Raw genomic sequence first — 17,527 nt, 5'->3', positions numbered from 1 at the left:
TTTTTTTTTCTTTAATAGTACTGAGAGCCACATGAGTGATTTAAGAGCTCCCTACTGTGGAATAGGCAAGAAACTCTTTGGGCGGAGGACACCATCTGGTGCTTCTGAATTCCAGCAGATTGTCCAAACTCTGGACCACTCCCTTATAACCGGAAAAGGTCCCGTGTGTATATCAGCACCCTGTTCCCTGCCTCGCCAGGAGTCAGAATGCCATGAGAGAAGTAAAATTTTAAAGCGTATATATATATATATATGTATGTATATATATATACACACACATATATATACTTGTGTATAATATATTATATATTTAAGATATATATAAAATATATATTTACATATAGCAAGTATTATATATATGTAAATATATGTAGTACATATATAATATATATGTAATTCTAAGAGTTTTTTAATAGACTGGAGGGTTTTCTGTGAAAATTAAACTTGGTTTGGGGTCTGGGGATCCATGCATAAGCAAGTGTTTAGGGTATTGTGTTCTCTGGATCATGAACATAACCTTAGGTATTGTGTTCTCTAGATCATGAACATAACCTTAGGTATTGTGTTCTCTAGATCATGAACATAACCTTAGGTATTGTGTTCTCTGGATCATGAACATAACCTTTCATGAAACAGATCAGAGTATTGCTTCCTTAAAAAGCGGTTTATACATTTTTGGCAGCAGAAGCATTAACAAATGTACACAGTGTTGGGACATGTTCCAGAAATAGTACATAGAGAATTCTGGATGTTAACTGTTAGGGAATATGTCCTAGAGAAGGGATGGTAGGCAGAAAGGAAATGCCAGCGCAGAGGCAGATGCTTAGAGAGCCTGTAACTGTTGTATGAAACTTGAGGTTTACATGCACATACATACATTACATATATACATACATACATACATACATGCATACATCTGCACTCAGATGTTACTGTTGTATCCATGCATGTTAATCTGTAAAGTGTACTTCTTGCTGTAGTTGTTAATCAAAATTACAATTACTGGGATGAAAATTAAATCAATGGTTTATCTACACAGTTATTTATTTACTGAGGGACCACACTGCCACAAAATAGGGTGGAATTTGGGGGGTATCCGTGAATGATGAGGGACCACACTGCCACAAAATAGGGTGGAATTTGGGGGGTATCTGTGAATGAAGTGGACAGACTTATTCTTGATGCTTACGAAGCGGGCTCACGGAACATACACGGTACACACTGAAGAAGAAGGAAGACTAAGGAGTGTGGGTAGGAAGAAGCCAAGGACGCTGGATCAGTTGGGGGTGGCGGTGTTGTGGGCACAGGTGGGGTATAGTCAGCAGTCTGGCCTTAGAAGCTCCCTCAGGGCTTCCCACTGGGAAGGGGGGTCTCACTGGGGCTGACGTAACACATCACTTGGGACTTACCAAACTCCCAGGCCCTAGAAGAACACTGAGAAACTAAATGATTCCGGAGACAAGGGCAGAGGGTCATCAGGCCCCCCTGTACTGGGGGTGGAGTGGGTGGGTGGGGGAGGGCTGTGGCAAGCCTTTCCACCTGGCCTCCTGCTTGGCAGGAACTTGGGGCTCTCCGATCATCCCTGAAGATAGCTGGCAGCTCACCTGGTTCAGAAAGTAAAGACCAGACAGACCGCACGAAGGAGAAAATGCAGGCTGGCTTGCTTTACTTAATGCCCCACAGTGGATTCGGGTCTGCCCAAAGCCCAGACTGAGTGATTACCCTTGTCTCCCAGAAGCTTCCAGAATATATGCCATAGATGCTTGGAATTTTCTTTTAGGCACCTGAGGGTAGGAATGCAGCTTTGCCGCTCTCCGAATCTTTCCTGTGATTAGATAACATTGGAGCTTAAGAAAAATATCAAGTAAGTATTCTATGTGACTTGGCCCGAGTTGGAATTCGTCTTACATAGATAACTCCTGATAGCCAGCCTTTGGCAGTTGTGTGTGTTTAACATTTATTCCTGCGGTTGTCAAGTGAAAGTTCTTAGTCTGCCTTGGAAGAAATGAAAATTTCAAAAATGGACTCTTTCTTTTTTTTTTTTTCCCTTGGCATTTTTACAACCAATCGGCACATGGTTCTAGTGTACAAAAGGGAGTATTTCGGGGTGTACTTGAGTTAAGGGGGAAGTTGGTGAGGTGAAGACGGGGACATTTATTGAAGTCTAAAGAGAATACCAGCCCGGGATAGCCTGGGAACGGAGAGAGCTGAGAAGGCAAGCCAAGGCCAAGGTGGGAGAGCCCAAGGGCTTGGCTAAGGGGTTGTCGGATTGTCACTCAAAGATGATAGGAAGTTGTTGAGGAGTTCCAAGCTGCGTGGGACATAGGGAAGAACGTGGTGTAGGAAATCCACACTAGGCTTCCATGTAGCTTGCTGGAGGGAAGGGTGGCGAGAGGTTTACTCAAGGACAAAAGAATATACAAGACCCCAGAATACACAAGTGACTAGAGAGTGACCATACTGTGGGGAGACGCAGGGGAGTCAGTCCTGCCTACACACGTACGCACGTACATACATTGCTTAGAGGGCTTTTATAAAATAAGATGTCTGTGCTGTGGACTGGATGGCCTTTGGCATTTGTACAAAGACCTTTCAAGACTGTGTTACCACTTCTCCAGGGTTAAGAATCATTCTGGTCCCTGCCGTTTAACTACCTCACTGTACTCTTTTGTGGGCCAGGATGCTTCTCCAGATGACCCACCCATGAGCCCCACCCACGAGGGCGAAGGTGGGCTGTTACCAAAGCCATTGTGTGCCTTGCTGACCTCCGTGACCTAGCGGAGAGACCGATAAGCTGACCCCTTTCTTCTTCCCTCTGGAAGGGATCTGTCAGCCAGGGGCAGGGAGGAATCTTGGCTTGGATTTGAAAGCCCCACCCCCACCCCTGTCTGCCCGCAGCTCTCAGTACACAGGAACCTTTGCGCACACATCTGTCTTACTTCAGGACTTGCAAGGAATTGGGGGAAGCGCCTGCGTTTTTCTTTTTTGTAGCATTCTCTGATTCCTTGGCATTTCTTTGAAGGAAGAAATAGGATGAGCAGGTATATGGGGAAAGAAGGAAAGAAATCCACATGTCCCCACCGGGGAAGTATTGCAGCCTATTTAGACTGCTGGGGCGGCCGCTTGATCCTGCTCAGAACCGCAGAGCTCAGCGGCAGGATGACTGGCTAAGGGAACGTCTGCAGACTTACGGTTAAGGTGTAGGGGGAAGAAGAAAGGGGCATCCCAGCCACTCAGGAAATGTGTAAATACGGGCTAAGGGTTCCCAGCCATGCACAAAGGGTCTCAGCGTTCATTCATCTCATGTGCAGAGCTGTGACTGACCAGCGACTAAGCTGCTTCCAAGAAAAACTTCCCGTTTCCTCCTTGACATGTTTGCCTGTCGATGGCTTAGCAGAACCCTTGTCTGCAAGCTTCATTGTGTCGCCATTGTTATTTTCAAGTCTCCGGAGGCCTTTCTGTTTTAAACCCATCATCGCTGCTCTCAAAGCACCACCCACCTGCACTCAAGGGCTACCCTTGAGCCAGGTGGAAGTGTTGCTAAGGAACAGGGGGGAGATGCTGAGGTCCTGGCACAAAGGCTTCTGGCGGTGGGCTCTGAGTTTTAGTGCGCATGCGTACCGGCATGCGCGCGTACACGCCTATGTACATGTTATATGCAGAGGTCAGAGTACAGCTTCCTGGCATCAGGTCTCTCCTCCCTAGGCTCCAGGACTGAACTGCGCTGATCAAATTTGTGCACGAACACCATTAATCCACCTAGCTGCCTCCCGGGCTCATTTTCAATATCTCAAACTTTTTTCATTGCTACATTTTTTTCCCCCCTCCAAAAGAAAGTCTACTCTATTCCAAAGAAACTAGCATTCTGTGTGTCCCTGTTCCCTCTCTCACCTGTGACATTAAGCTCATTTTTTTTGAAGAAAGGTGGTTAAACACTTCCATCTGTGTTTTAGGATCTTTTATGTTGAGGGTGATATGAGCAGATATTGGGATCAGCGTGGGGAAATGAACCTAGTGTTCGGTGTTCCCAGGAGTCTCGGGTGCCTCAGGTCTACCTGTCTGCCTGTTTTTGTTTTTGCATGGGTGCTGGGATTTGAACTCAGATCCTCACACTTGCAGAGTGAATGTTCTCACCCACAGAGCCATCCCCCCCCCCCATGCAGAAACTTTAATAGTGGAAAACAGGAAACAAATTAAATTCCCAGCACAAGGGCCACAAGATGCNTCTGTTGCGTTCTAGTTCTTCTTTAGACTCCTCTATCAGCACACCCCCCCCCCCCCCCCCCCCCCCAGCCCACACCATTTCTTTTCTAAACGAGCGGCCCTAGAAGTGACTGTGGTGTCAGCTTAGGGTTGAATGAGAACATGACATTTTCTTGATAGAAAATAACAGAGAGGCACAGGCTAGCCAACAACTGAGACACAGGCCAACCTCAGACGTCCTTAATTGGGACCTTAATGGATTAATGTCTGTGGAAAAGTTCTTGTGGTGTGTAAAGGATTACATTTATAGATGTAAAGATGGTTTGGAAAAAAAAATATCCTGCATCTTTCAACATGAAGCCTCTTTAGTAAGAATATCAAGAACATGGGGTAAATAGGTGTCGGACTCTAGTGCCTGATGAGGGCCTTGTGTGTGCACTCTATGGCTGCACATACGCAAAACTGGACAGATGCTTCGAATTTCTAGTTGACTTGCCACTTTTTAAGTGAAATAATAAGAAAGCAAACATTACTTTTTAACTATTATCCAATGTCCAACAGTCTGTTCTTTGAAAATAGTTTCTAAGGGCGTGGAAACAGTGAAGTATCTTAAATATCCTTTTAAGAGGCCAAGAATCTGTGGGCTGGAGAGATGGCTCAGTGGTATAGAGCACTTGTTGCTCTCTCAGAGGATTGTGGTTCCATTCCCAGAACTCACACGGTGGCTCACAGCCCTCTGTAACCCCAGGTCCAGGTGATCTGATACCCTCTTCTCACCTCCCTGTGCACCAAGCACACACATGGAGCACAGATCTATGTGCAAGCAAAACACCCATACTGCATGTATGTATGTATGTATGTATGTATATGTATGTGTGTATGAATGTGTGTATGTGTATGTATGTATGTGTGTATGCATGTATATGTGTGTGTATGTGTGTGTTTAAAAGGCCCTGCGTTTGTAAACAAGCAAGGAGAGATATTTAAGGAGGTTTGGAGGGAAGAAAAAGCAGAGGAAATGGTGTAATCTAACCTCCAAAAATAAATAATTAAAAGATAAAAGGCTTATTTGAAACAAGCAGCCCCTTTTTCTCCTGTAGCCATCTTTGGGAGACAGGAGGGCTAGGCCGAGGGAAAAAGTGATTTTTAGTCTCTAAAATAAAACACTGAACTTTCATGTTTTTTTTTCTCATAATACTCTTCTAGGAGCTATTTTACAATTTTTTTTTATTATTATTATTATTATTATTATTATTATTTATTTTTATTGTCTATGTGTCTGGGTTTTACCTGCATGTGTATATGTGTGAGGTTATGGGATCCCCTGGAACTGTGAGCTGCCACATGGGTGCTGCAATTCGAACCCGGCTCCCCACCGCTGCACACACACTCTCTCTCTCTCTCTCCAGCCCCCTCCCCCCATTTCACAATCTTCTTTAAAACTTTCTTAATTCCCTGTACTAAGACAAGACTTGAATTTAAAAAGACAAAAACCAAATCCCAGTGTGAGGCCTGGTAAGGTGTCTTGGCAGGTGCTTGCCGCCAAGGCTGATAATGGTCTACGATCTGGCTCTGAGATCTATGTGGCTGGAGGTGAGTGATACTGGACTTTCACACATTGCCCTCTGGCCTCCACATGTGACCCCTTAGCACACACACACACACACCTGGCTGAGGTGGTACACATCCCTGTGCACGCAGTGGTGCTCCCTCTTCTGCACGTCCTCCCTCCAGGCTCATCCTCAGGTCCCGCAGCTTGTGTTCAGTAATGCTACTTTTAGCGCCACGCTAGAATGATTCATGAGAGCATGCTATGTAATAAGAGCCCAGGGTCATCCCCATTTCAGTTTGGGTATTAACTTAGCATGGAGAATCACAGCTTGCTTTCTCCTTGGCTTGTGCCCAGTAACGATACTACAACTTGCCTTAGTGATGAAAGTTTTTTAAAGATGCTTTTCCTGAAAGGAAAAGAAAAAGTTATCCAAAAAAAGAAAAAAAAAAAAAAAAGGAAAGGAAGGGAGGCGGTGAGGGGTTGGAAGTGTTAAAGCTGGTAGACAAAAGTAATATGATGTATTTATAATAGTGACCACCAGAGTGACATCTGGCACGGTGGATGGAAATGAAGATGGGAATCTGGGATTGATTTAGCCTGGGTTGAGGCTTCTATAAAGAAGCGAATAGCTTTAAATAACTAAGCTCTCTCACGGCCTGAAGAAGGTGGGAAGAGGAGTTGAAAGGCATATTCCCTGTGCAAACACAGAAACTAATTAATGTGTCCCGGACCTCCTCTGTGAGTCAGTTTTAACAGGATTGTAAATACGTGCTTGAGTGAGTTTTAACACAGTCTGTCAGAGGCTCTTGGCCTCTCTGTTTATCAATACTATCTACAAGATGTTTAACCACAGGGAGCTGGGGCCTTTATTAGGCAGTCAGCCTGCCAAGATGGCTGGGAACTAGTGACTTGGTGCCCTCGGGTTTTCTGAGGCAGCCTGAGTCTCTCTCCTCCCGGTGAGTACTGTGTTCCTAAAGGCACTTGCTCATAGACTTTGGCTGTGAAAAGGCCCAGTTCACGCGTGTCACCAGGAGCTCAGGCTAGGTCTGCTCTAAGGTGTAAGGAGGTAGGTGTCTGGTGTGTTTTGTTGAAGTGGAAGACAATGCATCTTGTTAAGCTGCCTAGGTTTCAGATGAGTTATTCAAGCCTTTCCACACTCTTACTATGTTCGCTTTGTCCGGGAGCAGCAGGGAGTAATGCACTGCACGGACCTCATCTTGGAATTAGTTTGTTTGTTTGCTTGTTTGTTTTTTTGATGGTGGTTTGTTTTGATTTCTGCAGCAATGGGGAATCAAAACCAGGACCTTGTGCACGGGCGATACCACTGAGCCACACATTCACTTTTTTTTTTTTTTAAAGACTTAAATGTGTATAAAATTGTAAGCCATCTGGTGTGGAGCTCCTTCTGTTGGTTCGTCTGCCTCTTGGTATATATGGCTTTACAGAACTTGTGTTTTACTGCTCTGATAGAATGAGTTTATTAATGCAGGAGAACCACATCGGGGGATAACATAGCTCACGAATGTGTCTGTTTTGTCTCTAGAAATCGAAGCCAAGGAAGCTTGCGACTGGCTGAGAGTGACGGGTTTCCCCCAGTATGCACAGCTGTACGAAGGTGAGCCCAGAATGCCGGCTTATTTGTTGTCATTGTTGTCATAATGCTGAGTTCATGCACAATACTGATCTAGGCGTTATTTGGAGACATTTTGCTATTTATTTATTTATTTTTGTGCTATGGGGTAAGTACCCATGATGCCAACCATTCAAAACGAAAGAAAAGTAGACCCTTGATAATAACGGAGTCATCTTGTTCCTCTGCAAAGAGCCACCTGTGTCCTGAAAACTCTATTGGTTTTTACATACTCATTTTCTGTGATTTTATTGAAGTTCTGGAAAGGTAAACTTGGTGTGATGTCTACCTTTTCAAAAAAGAAGAAAGGGTATTACGTAAATTTGATTTGTTTGTGTAATATTATACTAGGATTCCTCTAACCTGTGTGTTCCTGTAGCTCATTTTCTTACAGTAGACTACTGTATAATATTCCATCAAATAGATTTAAGACCATTCTTTCTATACTCTGGTTGCGGGGATCTCAGTTGTTTTTATTCTTATAAACTTTTACTTCTGAACACTGGTTGGGGCTATGCTTTGTTACATGTGCAGAATAATTTAGCTTGCATGCGAGGTTTCTGGTTAATGAAGGGCCAAGCCTATACTCTGTTTTGTAATACACAATTTTCCCACAGCCCGTGGGTTAGCTTTCACTCCTGTCAATAAAGCATAGACCCTGTGTGTTCGCATGTACTTGGACTTTAGATTTTACCATTAGATGGATTTTAAAAAAAGATTTATGGATTATCACTCCATTATAACAGTAACAAGCAGCTTTTTGTGTCATTAGGCTATGTATTTCAGTGTATGTGTGTGTGTATCTGTCTGTTTGTCTGTCTCTGTGTGTGTTTAACCAGTAAAGCCAATTGTTCTCCAAAGTTAGCTATGCCTTTAAAAATGATGTTTATCCAGTCACGTTGGCTTAGGCCTTCATGCCCAGCTTGTGGGAAGCAGAGGTAAGCAGATCTTAGGACCAGCCAGGTCTACATAGTGAGTTCGGGGCTGACCCGAGCTACACAGTGAGTCCATGTCTCAAAAAAAAAAGGACAAGATTTTGAAGAGTTCCTTGTCCTCCTGCCTTCTGACCCTTTGTCCCAAGTCTTCTCCTATATGTCACTCTTCTGTAAATTGTCTTGAGAGTAATAATACCTTTTCTGTGGCATTCGGTGTTTTTTGTTTTTTGTTTTTCTTAAGAAAAAACAAAAGGGTCTAGGAAGATGACTTAGTCAGCAAAGTAACTGTCACAAAATTGTGATGGCCTGGGTTCAGCTGCCTGACACTCATACAAGGGTGGTGCCTTGTATCTGTAATATACTCCAGGATCCATGAAGCTCACTGGCCAAACTGCCTGGCCTAAGTGTTGAGCTTTTGAGAGACTCTGTCTCAAGAAATGAGGTAGAGAGGTTCTGAAGAAGACAGAGGACATTGAACTCTGGCCTCCCTGTGCATATGCAAATCTGTGCACGAGCACCTACCGGAACACACACATGCACATGCATTCATTCATACACACACCGAGACAGGAAAAGTGAAGTTTAAAAGACCACCGGACGAATTTGCTCTCTTCGTCACTGTGATAAACAGTACGACCAAAAACAACTGGCAGAGACACGGGTTTACTTCATCTTACAGTTTATAGGCCATCACCGAGAGTAGGGCTGGAACTCAAGGCAGGAACCTGCGTGGAGGAACTGAGGCAGAGGCCGTGGAGGAGTGCTGCTTACTGGCTAGCTCTCTTGTCGTCCCCAGGACAACCTGTCCAAGGGGCCCCTCCCACCCCCACCCCCCACTTGCCTGCAGGCCAGTCTGACAGAGGCCTTTTCTCAGTTGTGGTCCTCTCAGATGACCCTGGCTTGTGTCAAGTTGACAGGACAATAGGGACAGAGAAGGAGCAGCCGTCTCTAACTCATTCTCTGGGTCTCTGGGTCTGCAGGCTGATGTGTACAGTGCATCCACTGAGATGCAGGAGCTGTTCCTTCAAAGGGGAGACCTAGTGTCCGGACACGAAGTCGTTTTATAATAATTACAACTTTAAAGTAGTGAACTTTATAGATTGGGAGATTTCAATTTTTATTATTTTTATTTTTAATTAAAATGTTTATACAATATATTTTGATCATGGCTTCCTCTCTCCCAGATCCTCCCTAACTCCCTCCCTACCCACCCAACTTCATAACTTCATATTCTCTCCCCCCCTCTGTGTGTGTGTGTGTGTGTGCCTGTTTGTCTGTCTCTGTCTGTCTGCCTGTCTCTGTTTCTCTCTTCTGTCTCTCTTTCATCTCCTCTCTCTCTCTCTCTCTCCTCTCTCTTTCTCTCTCTCTCTCTGTGTGTGTGTGTGTGTCTGTCTGTCTGTCTGTCTCTGTCTGTCTCTGCCTCTTTCCTCTCCTCTGTGTGTGTGTGCGTGTGTGTGTCTGTTTGTCTGTCTCTGTCTGTCTCTTCTGTCTGTCTCTCTTTTCTCTCTCTCTCTCTCTCTCTCTCTCTCCCTCTCTCCCGATACAGTTAAACTCTTTCTGCCTCCTCTTCTGTAGTGAGCCCCAAGGGGAGAGATTTGATGGAGACATGCCATTTAAGGCTGAGCTCCAAGGTTTCCACTCTGCATATTTAGCTGTGAGTCTCTGTGTTTGTTCCCTTTTGCTGCAGGTTGAAGCTTCTTGAGAAAGGCACTGGTCTGTGAGTAGAGATCAAAATATCATTAGAAGTCTTTTTGTTTTTAAGATCAGTAGTATTTGCTTTTACCCAAGGTCCCTGGGCTCTCTAGTCTCAGATTCATGGTCATCCCAGCACGGTCAGGCATGTCTTCCGTCTCATGGAGTAGGCCCACAAGTTATGAGCTCCCATTGCCCTAGCATATCTTGCAGGCAAGACACGACTGCAGGTCAGAGGGTTTGTGGCTGGACAGGTATTTACTTCCCTCTTTTGGCAGGGTACAGAGTACCTTCTTGTACCAAAGACACTAGAACATACGGGTGACTCTTGACTTTGACATTCTGTAATAGCTTACCGTCCCTCAATTTCACAGCCTATCCGAAATTTCTCATCATCCTGTTATTTTGACACTCTCCTTAATGTGGTGGAGTTTCTTGTCTTCAGACAGAACTCCTGACCTACTAAAAGGGCTTTGGAGATGGAAGCTGTAACAGGACTTGTGACTTTTCTAATTTACAGCTCTCCTGGAGATAAAAGTAATTGGATTTTGCGGCGGCGGGCTTTTGTTTTCCTCTTTAAGAATTCCATTTCCGTCAGTTATGTCCATTTGAGGTGCTACTATTGGGTGGCACCTTCTTGCGCCTGTTGGTTTTTGTAAATCCAATTTCCAGCCCCTTTCTTACTCCATTCTCCCGGTTTGGTACCTGGGGACCTACCCACATCATCTGAAAGGGAAACTGACTCTGGAGTGCACCCTGCTGAGATCTAAGCAGTCATTTCCCACCTCATCCTGCCCATGCCAGGTTAACAAGCCATACACATACATCCAGAGCCCAGCAGCCCACAGATCCTTCATCTTTCTATTAGCTCTATTTGGAACCTGGACATTGGTAATTCCTGCCTCTAAACCCTACCCGGAAGTTGGGTTCAGGCCGTACTTGTGTCGTCAGCAAAACCATCGTCTTTTAAAATCCAGTTCCTTCAGAAAACATTCTGAGCAAGTAAGAGAAATTGGAGTTCTTGGGTTCCTCCTCCAAGCCATCACTGGGTGTTTTTAGAAGACAGAACTGTTCATTTGGATCAGAAAACTGACCTTCGGCACCGCACAGGAAGTTAGAAGTGGCTCAAATAGCTTGGCTGCTTTTCCACATAGGTATAACAGACAAGAGAAATAATACTTTGCATTCCTATGTATAGGTTTCATATTATATATTACCTACAAATATATTCTCTGATTTGGCTTTATTGTTTAGTAAACTCTGAGTCCCCCAAAGGCTATGTGGTCTCGGTTCTGTTTAGTAATTCGCATTCCTATTCACGGTTAGTCTTCACTGTGTGGTCATCCCTCTGTCTACTGAGGGAGACGTATAAGCTTGGAGTACCATGGTCCATGCATATCTTCTTAGTCACTGAGCTGAAACTGTGTCCTGGGTCTGCATATATTAATCATCAGGGTAAGGGTCATCTAACCCTTGCCTCTGGAAGAAAGGGCCACTAATGCTGAGATAGCTTTCCTAGTTGTTTTTGAAAAGATGCTGTAAATGTTATCCCTAAATTCCTAAGGGGGGTGCCTTAGGAATTAGGAATTCTGTATCATTCTGTAAATCCAGTGATTATGAGCTAGAAAATGTTGAAGTCAATCTGTCAACTCAGGAACAAGGGTGTAACTAGTTAGCTATGGCTCCCAGGCCTACCTAGCTGTAACATTTCCTCTTCAAAGCTCAGGGGAATTGTGTATGTAGATGTTGATGATGGTGATAATGATGGTGATGATGATGATGGTGATGATGATGATGGTGATGATGACCCTGATGGGATAACGGCTTCTGCCCCTTGGTGACGCAGAGGAAGCACACACTTGTGATACTGTGTGTGCTTTTTACTGGGAACCCCAGAAGTCAACATCAATAGCTGAACTGCACAGGAGGGTAGCTTGCTTTTTACCCAGTAGAATTTTGGAGCGATGGTCATGTTTCTGTCATTCCTGGGTGTCTTCCTTCTTCCTGGTCTACAGGATGCATTTATCCATAGGGTTTCACTGTAATTATGGCTGGTGTGAAACCTCTATGTGTACCGTGCAAGCTTGAAATTCAGAGATCTACCTGCCTCCACTGTGATTAAAGACATGTGCCACCATCATGTCTGGTAATTGAAGGGAGTTTTATTTCTAAACCTAGAACCAAGGAGTATATAATTTTTTTTTAATTTTCTTTTATCTTTTTTTCTTTTCTTTTTTTTCTTCCTTTCTTTTTCTTTTTCTTTTTCTTTTTTCTTTTTTTTTTTTTTTTTTTTTTTTTAGGGTTTCCGGAGGTTTTTTTTTTTTTTTTTTTTTTTTTTTTTTTTTTTTTTTTTTTTTTTCTTTTTTTTTTTTTTTTTTTTTTTTTTTTTTTTTTTTTTTTTTTTTTTTTTTTGGTTTGGATAGAGAACCAGGCATGGAGGTGTATGCTTTTTTTTTAAAGATTTATTCATTTTTTTTATGTATATGAGTGTAGCCGTCTTCAGATACACACTAGAAGAGGGCTTCGGATCCCATGACAGGTAGTTGTGAGCCACCATGTGGTTGCTGGGAATTGAACTCAGGGCGTCTGGAAGAGCAGTCAGTGAGTGCTCTTAATCGCTGATCCATCTCTCCAGCACTTTTTTAAATTTTCAACTGACACACAGTAAGTAGCCCTGTGTGGGGCCATCAGAACAGAGTACTCAGCATCCCAGAGTTTTACGGTTGCTTTGCCTAGGCGAGCTTTCAGTAACCTCTCCCTCCTCGCCATTTTGAAAAAAGACAGCGATGGTCACTCATAGGCATCTTAGTAGCGGCACAAGATGTCATTACAAGTTATTCCTCCCCCAGCTTCCTGTCTGTACCTGGTAAACAGCCTCTGTCCACCCCTCCCCCTAGGGTCCTCCATATTCCCAGGCTCCACTCTGTTCAGTCTCCTTACAGGACTCTTTTCAGACCTATGCAAGTGGTTCATTGTTCTGAGAGAACTGGACTCTTACAGATGTGGGGGTGGGGGGGCTTGGGTGCTCCTGTTTTACAGTAACTTTAGAGTTAGTCCTTTGTTTCACTGGGACTTAAAAAACCCTTGGCTTGCCATATGGCCGTGCTAATGTTTGTTTTAAAATAGCATATCCTGAATTCTCTGCAGTCCATGCTATCATGTAAATGGACCAGCCCCTCCAGCTGCCCCGGGCCATTGTTCGATGTCTTTCCTGGCCTGGGTTCTGGTTTGTTTTTTGCTTTTTTTTTTTTTCCCTCCGTGGTCCCTTGTTAGCAAGGACATTTTTTTGGTTCAAGCCACATAACAAAGGAGACTCCTGGCTGGATCCATTCTATCTTAAATTATAACTTACGGTGGGCATTTACTGCCTTCTGAACCACTTCTGCAACAAAAAAAGCAACCTTGGAGGTTCTAAAGTGCTTTAGAGGTGATTTAGACCAGCACAGAGAGTCATACGCTGTTTCATGCGTCCACACAGCTGGCTAGGAAATGTGGGCCACAGATACTCAGCATCATGCCAGGATAGTCTAATTTGTCAAGATCCTGGGCTCTCAACAAACGTCCTTGTTTTTACTCTTCCTACAGATCTCCTGTTCCCTATTGATATTGGGCTGGTCAAGAGAGAACATGATTTCTTGGACAGAGACGCCATCGAGGCTCTCTGCAGGTAACCTGACAGTTTCCTTTCTTTTAAAAACACGGTACTTCATTCAATCTCTGCACTTGGGAGGCAGGCGCAGGCCCCAAGCCAAGTTCAAGGCCAACCTTATCTACAGTGTGCAGTTCCAGGGCTGCACGGAGACCCTGCCTCAGTAGAGAAAAAAAAAAAAAAAAAATGGTAGCGGTCTCTCAGACTTGGTCTGCTTTATTTTAAACCACATGAGGTCTTGGATTATCAAGTGATTCAGTGATTGATGGTGCCGTGCTATAGACCGTTTGACGAACGCTAAAGTAAAATTCTGTTATGTAATAGTGCCGCTGAAATAGCATCCAATGCTGTCCTTGGAGGCCCTCAGGTAGCACCATCCCACATTTTGTTACCATTTGACAGCAAAGGCAGCAACCTTTCTGAAGAGTTCATGGAACTGACCACAGGTACCGTGAGGGAGTCAAAGCTACCACTGTGTGGAGTGGAATCAGAGTGTCACGGGCAGGGCTAGGAGGTAGAGCCGGGCAGGGTTGTCCTGGAATTCCAAGGAGGCTCCTTAGGACCTCTAGCTGCCCCCAGGTAGAGTGCTGACAGGATTAAGTAGGCCGTAAACTCACTGAGCACGGGCTTTTAATGTACAGGAGATAGGCAGTAAACCTGCATTGATGTGAACTCTGAATAAAGCTGTCAGAGGTGCCATTCAGAGCGCTGGTTGCTCCCCAGGCTGAAAAGCGCCGAGTGGAGTTTTAAGAGAAGTGAACAGTAATAAAATCCTGAGGCTACACAGGCTTCAGATAATCCTCTCAAACCCCGGATGACATTTTCAGTTCACCTCCCATTAGTCATCTCTTTGTAATTTTTCTCAAAACTGGAAAGCCTTCGTAGCCCTGTCCTAGGGAAAATAATATGCAGAGGCAGAATTCACATGTTGGGTGCAAATGTAAAGTTACAGTCAGTTCTCTTCTCAATGACTTAGTAAAAGACCGTGTGTGTGTGTGTGTGTGTGTGTGTGTGTGTGTGTGTGTGTGTGTGTGTGTATGTGTGTGCAAGTGCTTACAGAGGCCAGAGGTTAGAATACAGTGTCCTCCAGTGCTGTTTTGTGCCTTGTTTTTTGAAGCAAGGTCTCCTTGAACCTGGAGATGTGTGTGTGTGGGGGGGGTGTTATGTGTGTGGGGTGTGTGTGTGGGGGGGTGTTATGTGGGGTGTGGGGGGGTATGTTTGTGGGGGGGTGTATGTGTGGTGTGGTGTGTGTGTATGTGTGTTATGTGGGGTGTGGGGGGGTGTATGTGTGGTGTGTGTGTATATGTGTTATGTGGGGTGTGGGGGGGGGTTGTTTGGTGTGTGTGTGTGTGTGTGTGTGTGTGTGGTGTGGTGTGTGTGTGATGTGTTCACCAGTTCTTCTCCCTGCTGTGATGCCTGGCTTTTACCTGGATGCAGGGATCCCGTTGGGCCCTCAGGCTTGCCATGACTGGGCTCACCATCCAGTTCCTAATTTCAGTGTCTACTTTAACTGGGGGGAAGCATCTTAAGGTGAAATGATGTCTGTCTGGTGTTTCTTTTCCTGTGTATGTGAAGAATACAATAATGGCTGTGAAAGTTATATACACACACCACACACATCACACACACACCATACCACACACAGACCACACACACATACACACACACACCACACACACACACACACACACACACACACGTTCTTACATGATGTTGTCTGAAGCAGTAAGCTTGAATAGTGAGGTTGGGGGGAAAGATAGAGGTTATATGTTTAGGATAGCGTATGGAAAAAGACTAGATTTCGTAGTTTGTGAGAAGTAAAGAAGAAACCCTATTTACCCCCAAGAAACAATGTGTAGCTTTCGTTAGATGTGTCCAGGGGTATGCACACATTTTTCTGGGAAAAGCAAGTTAGTGTTCATCTGGAGTGAGCCATGTCACCAGTGCCTGCCTTTTTGGAGTGGGCAAGGAGTCAGCGCCTGGAAAGGGACCCGCCTGCCGCGGACAGTGTAGAGATCCTTTCGTGCTTAGCTGTGTGGCAGGATTAATGTATTCTCAAGTCATCAGTGCTGGTAATGCATATGAATGAGCTCATTTGGAAGAGGCATCTTTAGAAATTCTTGAGCTTTGTGTTAGATCACCCATCATCTCACACATGTTAAGCCACTTTGGGAGTCGGCCTTCCGAACCACATCAGCAGCTTAGGAATTTCTGGGTCAGGAAAATACCGTGGCAGTATTTCAGCCCCCAAAGAGTTGCGATTTAAATTCTTGAAGAAATTTTTTTTTTTCCTGGAACATCAGTCCGAAATCAACTTTTTTCCTTTTTTAAAAAGAAAAAGATATACTGTACAGTTTGACTTACACTTGGCTCTGAACACCGTAACCTGAGAGGAGAAGCCGCCTCCCATAGAAAAAAGACTAGACCTATACAAAGAAAAACCTGAGGGAAAGTAGTGCTTTATCTGTGTTCAAACATGATCATGCATTCTGGGTCAGCTAACATCCGTCACACAAGTGAGGTGTAATAGTTTAAAACAAAAAGGTTGAAGGATGTGTGCAAAAGACCAGACTTAAATTTCCATTTTTCCTTTTTTGTTTTTTGTTTGTTTGTTTGTTTGTTTGAAGGGAAATTCTTATTCAGTGTGTAGGTGCTCACTATCATCTCAACCCTGGGGAGACAGAGAGAAAAAACAAAAAACAACAACAAAAACTAGTAATTCAAAGCCAGTCTGGGCTACACAGCAAGTTCATCCCTCAAAAATTTACTTTTTAATTAAAAGAGAGAAATTATTCCGAACACATTGAAATAGTCGTTGGAGTAGTGGGAGGAAGCCCAAGGCCCTTGTCCATGTGGTCACACATAATAGCAGTGAGTTGGGCTTTCATAGAAGGGTACACGTGGGAACCTTAGGCAGACTTCAGGAGCCCTCGCTTGTGTTCTTTCTGATCCTTCACCTAGTGCATATGCCTACTGCACAGATTTCCTCCGGATTTGAGCACTGGGACTTTCTTTCTAAAATATAAAGTTCAGTAATGACCAAAAATTATAATGATTAGGCTAGTAGGCTTTTGTTAATCTTTTTAAAAATTGTATGTGTTGTGAGTATTTTACCTCATGCACAGTGTATGTACCGTGCCTGAAGAAAGAAGAAAACATTAGCTTCCCCTGGAACTGGAGTTAAAGATGGTTGTGAGCCACCGTGTAGGTGCTGGGATTTGAACTCAGGTCCATCTGGAAGAACAGCCAGCGCCGTTCGCCACTGAGCCGTCTCTCCAGCCCCCTGCCCAGTGTTCTTAAAGTGTTAGTCTAAGGTAGCAGAGGACTTGTTCCCTTGGGGAGATTCTTCGCCCTCACTCTGGCTAGCTTGACTGATAACCTAAACCCATCGAGGAAGCTCTGATCACGAGCAAGCTCTGCTCCGGACCGGAAGAGTGTTCAGTGTGTCTCAAAGCACGTACTGATGGTGTTGTAAACCATGAGCCATGCTGAGATGGCTCTTGTGAAATGTCTTCCCATGGCTTCAGGAACATTTCAGACCGCTGTTTTCCTTCAGAGTTAAAACTGATTCCTTCTACCAACACGGGGAAAGAATTGTGAACATCAGCTAGTAGTCGTCAAATGAAAAAAAAAAAACAAAAAACTACGTTGTCTGTCACTGTCATCTTCAGTATATACTTTGTCCCCAAACCACCATGACATGCCAAAGCCATGTCAAGCATTGCAGAGACATTCTAACCTTGCTGCTCTTACTGTTCAGCTTAAAAAGAAGCAAGTACTGAGTTCGAGGCCAGCCTGGTCTACAAAGTGAGTTCCAGGACAGCCAGGGCTGTACAGAGAAACCCTGTCTCGAAAAACCAAAAAAA

The 17,527-nt window shown here is 44.3% G+C and overlaps 1 protein-coding gene across 5 annotated transcripts in view; it reads left to right on the top strand.

Annotated features, from left to right (window-relative positions):
- Dlc1 (DLC1 Rho GTPase activating protein) overlaps nucleotides 1-17,527 on the top strand; it is a 385,995-nt gene that overhangs the window by 345,567 nt on the left and 22,901 nt on the right. For all 5 annotated transcript variants that reach the window (XM_029531786.1, XM_021218956.2, XM_029531785.1 and 2 more), the window contains 2 exons: nucleotides 7,299-7,370; nucleotides 13,598-13,679. In XM_029531786.1, coding sequence (XP_029387646.1) covers nucleotides 7,299-7,370; nucleotides 13,598-13,679 — 154 coding nt within the window. The remainder of the gene's footprint in view (nucleotides 1-7,298; nucleotides 7,371-13,597; nucleotides 13,680-17,527) is intronic.

The sequence above is a fragment of the Mus pahari genome, chromosome 19, assembly GCF_900095145.1.
Source record: "Mus pahari chromosome 19, PAHARI_EIJ_v1.1, whole genome shotgun sequence".
NCBI classification, from domain to species: domain Eukaryota; kingdom Metazoa; phylum Chordata; class Mammalia; order Rodentia; family Muridae; genus Mus; species Mus pahari.
Note: the sequence above shows the minus strand (reverse complement) of the source record. Positions and strands in the feature narration are given on the sequence as shown.